This window comes from Andrena cerasifolii, chromosome 6 (genome assembly GCF_050908995.1).
Source record: "Andrena cerasifolii isolate SP2316 chromosome 6, iyAndCera1_principal, whole genome shotgun sequence".
In the NCBI taxonomy this organism is placed as follows: domain Eukaryota; kingdom Metazoa; phylum Arthropoda; class Insecta; order Hymenoptera; family Andrenidae; genus Andrena; species Andrena cerasifolii.
Window position 1 is genome coordinate 17,877,392 of NC_135123.1, and position 7,033 is coordinate 17,884,424.

The window sequence follows — 7,033 nt, forward strand, 5'->3', positions numbered from 1 at the left end:
TTATTTAAATAAAAATTTTGCCCAACTCTGTCGCAGTGTGACTTTTTTAAGCGACGGATAAGTGATATGTAAAGAGGGAAGAAGGATACGCAAATTATTCTTTAAATTCTTGTGCGGTTTTATTAAGAATTTCGAAGGAAAGTGAGTACATTTCTTTTGTTTGAAGAGTTTACATTCTTATTGTAGAGGTTTTCAGTCGAAAAGAGTCGTGGTTCTTGAGCACAATAGCGTGAAGGGTTAAATAAAGTGTTAGTTGGCCGCTAACTTCAGTCCAATGAATATTAGGCACAGAGAGAGATGGGCATTATTTAAATAAGAAAATTATTTAAACAACGTATCAAATAGAAGACTTTATCTTTATTTGTCTTGAATAAATATAACCTGAGTCAATTTGTATTTGAAGCGCTACGGATAAATCAGTTTATTTGACGGGAATTCATCCGACGGTCACAAATAATTTCTTTATTTGAAGGCTTCAAAATAATTTTTTCGTATTCATATATATCTTTATTCGAGAATTAGCGCGGCGGCCACGCATCACCCATACGACAGAGAAGTGCCGACGAACATTTCGCTTTGGTAGCCGCGCTTCGTTTCGGATAAATGGGCGACGGCCTTTAGAAAGTTAATTCTATTCAAATCGCACAAAACTGTGTAATTACGAGATTCTTAAAAAACGTACGCGACACCCTATTAAATAATTGCTGAAGAGTACATATCAAAGATGTATATAAATGTCTACTATAATATTAACATTTTTCTGAATTGAATATACCATGCGAAGTACTTGCTGTTAGCAGGCAAGGTACACATTCCTTCGCCGAAATCATTGTACAGAAGAATAACGATGAATCAGTCCTTCATTGAGAGTAACATCGTAAAATACGACATGCATGTTTTAAAAGCCTTAAAATTGAAATATATGGTTAATATCATCACGACGCGACGTACGGGCTTGTAGACAGCCTTATTATTTCTATATTATTATATACCGCTCCGAAATTCTCTATGTTCATGTTGTACAATCCTCCTGCAGTCAGCTGGCAGGGTTTGCTAGCTCTCAGTTGCATTAAGTTCATCATCCTTTGCATTTTCGCTGACGTGCGGTACCATTTGGAGTTGTAGCTATTACAAGACCCCCACGAATTACACTTGGTTCGATTATAATTACGCAGTACAACAAATTTTGACTTTTTTTTCGAACTTGTAACATTCAATAGCCGTTTCTTATAGGTTTTCGTGCCCTGAAAACGAATCCGCAACCCGTTTGTCGCCATCACCCTCAGTTTTTGAGAAAATCGATTTTGAAAAAAAAATGCAAATTTTCAACTTTGAACATTTTTTGTGTCGAAATGGTAATACTTATTTGGTTGCTTGTTGCGCCAAATTATTCTATGAACCTTCCCGAATACAACGCTATAAGTTATTATTGGATTATGAACATTTAAATATGTTTAAACAACGATGAAAGGGAAAAGGACACCCGAAATGCACCCATTTTTGAAGATATCTTCCAATTTATTTCCAAAACTAAGGGTTTAGGAGGAAATCTGACTATTCCACGAGATGCAGCAGACATTTTTCCTGCGGAAACCATCAACAGAAGCGGTAAATCACGTTTTGTTTTCAATAGAGAAGCGAAATAGTTTGGCAAAACGTGCGGCGCCGACAGTGGTAATCACGCGCGTCAAGCGATTGTGTTACGCTGAGCGGCAGTGGATCGCGCGCCGTCATTGACTACCACTGTCGACGCCGCATGTTTTGCCAAACTATTTCGCTTCTGTATTGAAAACAAAACGGGACTAACCACTTTTGTTGATGCTTTCCGAAGGAAAAATGTCAGCTGCATCGCGTGGAGTAGCTAGATTTTCTCCTAGACTCTCAGTTTTGGAAACAAATTAAAAGATATCTGCAAAAATGGGTGACTTTCGGGTGTTCTTTTCCCTTTCATCGTTGTTTAAACATATTTAAATGTTCATAATGCAATAACAACTCATATCGTTATATTCGGAAGGGTTCATAGAATAATTTCAGGCAACGAACAATCGAATAACTATTACCGTTTCGGCATAAAAGATGCTCAAAGTTGAAAATTTGCAGTTTTTTCAAAATCGATTTTCTGAAAAACTGAGGGTGATGGCGACAAACGGGTTGCGGATTCGTTTTCAGGGCACGAAAACCTATAAGAAACGGCTATTGAATGTTACAAGTCCAGATGGCTAATGTACCGCGATATTGCCGTAGTTAGTAAACACTACGCCCCTCTCCTCTGTTAGAATTTAGATAATTGAAACGTACATATGGTTGAGTACTTCTGTGCTGTAATCCGAGAGTACTTGTCCGGGCAAACTGAGGAAGAACAAATGAAAGTTTTGTCCGCCGAAGAAAAGGACGTATCGGGCGGCTTCTTTCTTGTTATCCAGGTGCATAATCGTCTGTGAAAGAGAATTTTCAGTGGGTCCATCTGTTACCCACGTCGGCATTACCCCAGTGAATCGTCTCTTACTTGGAAAGCTGTGACGCTAACGCCGGCCATGCCTAATCCGACTTGCAGCAGGAAGTTTATTCGGTTCGTTGTGTCCAGGAACTCAAAGAACCTTGAAACAGAAGGGGACGAGCGAATTAATTGAATTCTGTGGCATCCATCACTGCCTTTCGTCGGTCCAGTTTAGTATTAATCAATCGGTACAAACTCGATGGCTTTATTGTGGGCGGCCACGCATTCCCTAATTTTTTCGAGGCCATCGTCCATGGTGGCGCGTCCCACTGTAGCTACGTCTTTATATTCTGTTGCTTTGTCGATCATAGATCTGCGTTTATCACAATTACGCGAATGAGCAAACGGTTTCTGTATTTTTTGCGAAAGCAATGGATTTGATGGGTGATAGATTTCATTTCGAAGGAACAATTTTAATAAAATTAACGATGCGCGCGAAATGATACGTCGGTTAGTAAATGCGTTGAAAGAACACTTAGGAAAGTTTCAAGCGCCTCGGCCTAAACTGCATTCCATATAAGAGCATACCGACGTTGGAGGAACATTTGGATGAGTTTCAAGATCTACAGGGTATCCGCGGGAAGAGTGGACAGCTGGATATCTCCTAAAGTACTGGAGATAAAAAATTTAAAAAAAAATATGTAATTGAATGGTTCGAGGGGGCTAATTTATTAGCCGAGATGATTTTTTTTTCGATTATTATTTTAAAAGATACGTTGGTCAAGTTCGGTTTTTTAAATGGAACTATTTTTTTTTGAACACCTGAGTTGATAGTGCGTTCCAAGACAAATTCAATAAGCTTTAATGTATACACTTTATTTCCACTGGTTTTTAAGATATTGCGCTTGCAAAATTACTGATTTTCACTGGAAGAAAACCCTCTGGAATAGGAAGGACCGGGGACGGTCTCACTAGCGCCACGGGTGGCATTGCCTGTTGAAACTGATACCTACCTGCCTAAGTAGCATTTCTGAAGGAAAAGAATTGTCCAGCCTTTGGGCTTGCCATCCCTAACGCAGACCTTTGGCAGGTAGGTATCAGTTTTAACAGGCACTGCCACCCGTGGCGCTAGTGAGACCGTCCCCGGTCCTTCCTATTCTAGAGGGTTTTCTTCCAGTGAAAATCAGTAATTTGCAAGCGCAATATCTTAAAAACCAGTGAAAATAAAGTGTATACATTAAAGCTTATTGAATTTGTCTTGGAACGCACTATCAACTCAGGTGTTCAAAAAAAATAGTTCCATTTAAAAAACCGAACTTGACCATCGTATCTTTTAAAATAATAATCGAAAAAAAAATCGTCTCGGCTAATAAATTAGCCCCCTCGAACCATTCAATTACATATTTTTTTTAAAATTTTTTATCTCCAGTACTTTAGGAGATATCCAGCTGTCCAGTCTTCCCGCGGACACCCTGTAGAGACGTTAGATTTCGGTTTCCCCTCGGTCTTCACTGTTCATTTATATGTATAGAATGCATGAAACATTGCCACAGTGTGGTATTTTAAATTGCAATATTATATTTACCCGCATATTGCGAACATCGCGGATGCGTGATGAGTGATGATCATGTTTAAGGAATCCACGGTCACTATGGTTACTATAGTGACAATGGTAATCCAGACCGAATGCAGGTATATCGGGTAAAAATGATCTTCGTTGTTCACAAAGTAGTAAAGGCTAAATGTCTCTTCCCGTTCTCGTGTTTCATTCAGCGGTATAAGGATATCCAGCATTGGATTGATCAGTGGGAGTGCCACGAATGTTACTCCAAACGATAACAGAACTCCTGAAAAGTAACGCGCAGTAACTGATCCCGAAATACTTCTCGCAAACATTTATCGCGAAGACCAGCAGAATAAAGTACCTACCTCTGTACCGGTACGCGATTGTGCTTCCCTTCCCGGTTATTTCCTCTAATATATCCAGTTCCTTGTTCATGACTTGATTTTTCCAATCGGTTTCCACGGTGAGGAATACTTTTCTAAACTAAAATATTTGAAACTTCTATGGTATGTACCGCGCGTTTCACGATCGTCTAGTAACGAGTAGCTACAGTAAATTGTACGTACATTTTCTCGGTTAATATGCAGACTTAATAATTTGCTGATACTGGCACTGCACGTAACGAATGGTGGTAGAGTCTCGAGTGCTCGGTCCAGATTCTTGTTGCGTATTTGTACATAGAATTGCAATATCTACCAAAGCACAGACCACGATCGTGCGACAATATCGACTGATTATTATTCACTTGTCCGTTTTGTTTTTTGATACTCCATCGGCAACATACACTAGCGAAATTGAAATGTTCACTTACCAACGGTATCATGAACGATATGACACTGACCACCATCCCAATTACGATGGATTTTTTCTTCAAGTCCGTTTGAGACGGATATTGTCCAAGAAATATTAGGTACTTTTTCAGTGGTTTGTAATGAGAGACTTGGAACATCCCCCATTCTTGCCTTTCTCTTCTCCGAAGCACTGGATCCCCCGAATGCCCTGAATTCGATTAGGCTTTCGATTATATTTGAACATTAGAATACATTATTGCAGCCTTACTGTAATAAATGAAGATACGCGAGAATCTGATTAAATAACGGCTTAGAAATAAGGTGGCATTTAGGTGGGAAATTTCATCATTGGTACATCAGCATATCAATTTAAAAAATAAATAAAACCGTGCTTCCGTCCCAGTCATAGTAAGTTTACGATGAGATTCTAGTTGTACTTGAAATATGATTGTAGTACACGTGACATGCGATCATCTTACTATTCATATTCCGCGATCTTTTGCTAGCGATCCCTACACCGAGACCAACGCGAATGATTTTACCAAACCTGTCCTGTTGCCGCTATAGAATTAGTTTTACACGGCTGAGGGGGAAGATAGGGTTGCGTCAAACGGAGCGTTCTTCAATTTTTCATGGCATCATATGCACGTGCGAAGCTTGGAAACGCAACATATGGTGTAGAAAATAAGAGGTTGTCAGAGGTGATAGATCGATATCTTGTCTCGCCTCTTAGTAGTGCTTTTAATTTCAGTCTGTAATTTACTCGTCAAAGTTGGAGCTGATAGGATCACACGTATCTATAGCTTGAGAAATCTTCTAATGCTTGCGAATGCAGTTGTCGATGTCAGGTGGAGCTAAGAAAAGTAGTTCCCAGTAGACGGCACAGACCGTGAAGAGTGAAGAGGAAAAGAAAATTGAAAATAATCAAACGTGGTAACTGTCTTTTTTTTGTGTTGCAAGTAAAAGTATTGCTTTCTGTGATAGTTTTGTGGTATTCTTTGGGGAAATCAATCTAAGCGATCTTCGTCAATAAATTAACCAACCGATCAATCGCTTGTAACAAATGATCGTGTATCTATTTTATCGCAACAAACCTATATGTTCAGAATTTTATGCTGATTCAGAAAAACTGGTCGATATTTCAACACGATTTACAGTAAATATTGCCTTAAAGCAAATATCGACCAGTTTTTCTGAATCAGCATAAAATTCTAAACATATAGGTTTGTTCTGATAAAATAAGTAATATCTATATTAGTTTTAATAGCCATTTCATATTAGGTCGACCGCGTCTCCGGGATTTACCCTACGTGTTGGAAGCATAAAATCCAACAACATTGCACTTCGACTGGGCACGAACTCGGCCCGTCCGGCCCGTCGTCTCAACGAGCGCGGCCATCGAGCTCGGGCCGAGCGGGCAACGAGCTCGGCGGCTCCTTGCCTCCATAAGCTTACCATTGGCATTTTCTTATTTCCGCTACGCAATCTGGTGGCGAAAATTAAAGCAGTCTAATCGGGTTTGCTGTCACGTGTAATTGGCAGTATTGGGAATTTCGACTGCTTGATGATCGATTTTGTAAAATTTAACAGACTATTTAATGAAAAAAAACATTATTGCACTGTTTCAATACTTGTGTACCCGATTACAGAGCTTACTTTAGTAGATGGCGCTCTCACAGTATTTCCCAATAGAGGCTCGGTGGCTGTATAAACCGACCTTTATGGGTAAGTTGGTTATAGGTACAATCAATTAAAAAAATGTGATTAGCAACTTATCTCAGTGGTAATAAAATAAAACAATGTCACACGAGTTATTTCATTATAAAAAATTAATTTTCTTTCCTTCATATTTTAATAATAAACTGAAAATTTGTTCAACTTAAACATAAATTATAATGTATTTGTAACATAGTGAAATTTAAACAAAAAATAAAAATCGCTTTCTGAATAACAAAATAACAATTTAAACCATATTAACGTCATTAGTCAATAATCTATATAAACTTCAATTATTTATGTATAAACAAAAATACTATGTCAATAGATCGTCTACTAAACAAACTTTAAAATAATCCCTTAACATTTATTCTATTGTAACTATATGGAGCGTGAAAACATAAAATCTTTAAGAAAAACTATTTACTTACGTACACGATCATTTGAAGGTCAGCTTGTTACAAGCGATTGATCAGTTGATTAATTTTTAGACGAAGATCGTTTGGTCCTGCGAAGTCCAGGTGG

The 7,033-nt window shown here is 38.4% G+C and overlaps 1 protein-coding gene across 1 annotated transcript; it reads right to left on the reverse strand.

Moving 5' to 3' along the window:
* Nucleotides 1–902: 902 nt before the first annotated feature.
* LOC143370083 (uncharacterized) lies at nucleotides 903–5,085 on the reverse strand. The gene is made up of 8 exons (XM_076814696.1): nucleotides 4,813–5,085; nucleotides 4,568–4,693; nucleotides 4,367–4,484; nucleotides 4,023–4,284; nucleotides 2,694–2,810; nucleotides 2,507–2,597; nucleotides 2,299–2,435; nucleotides 903–1,125 (listed from the first exon to the last, which is right to left on the reverse strand). The coding sequence occupies exons 1-8, from the start codon at nucleotides 4,948–4,950 to the stop codon at nucleotides 936–938; spliced, it is 1,179 nt and encodes a 392-aa protein (XP_076670811.1). The 5' UTR covers nucleotides 4,951–5,085; the 3' UTR covers nucleotides 903–935.
* Between the last annotated feature and the right edge of the window lie 1,948 nt (nucleotides 5,086–7,033).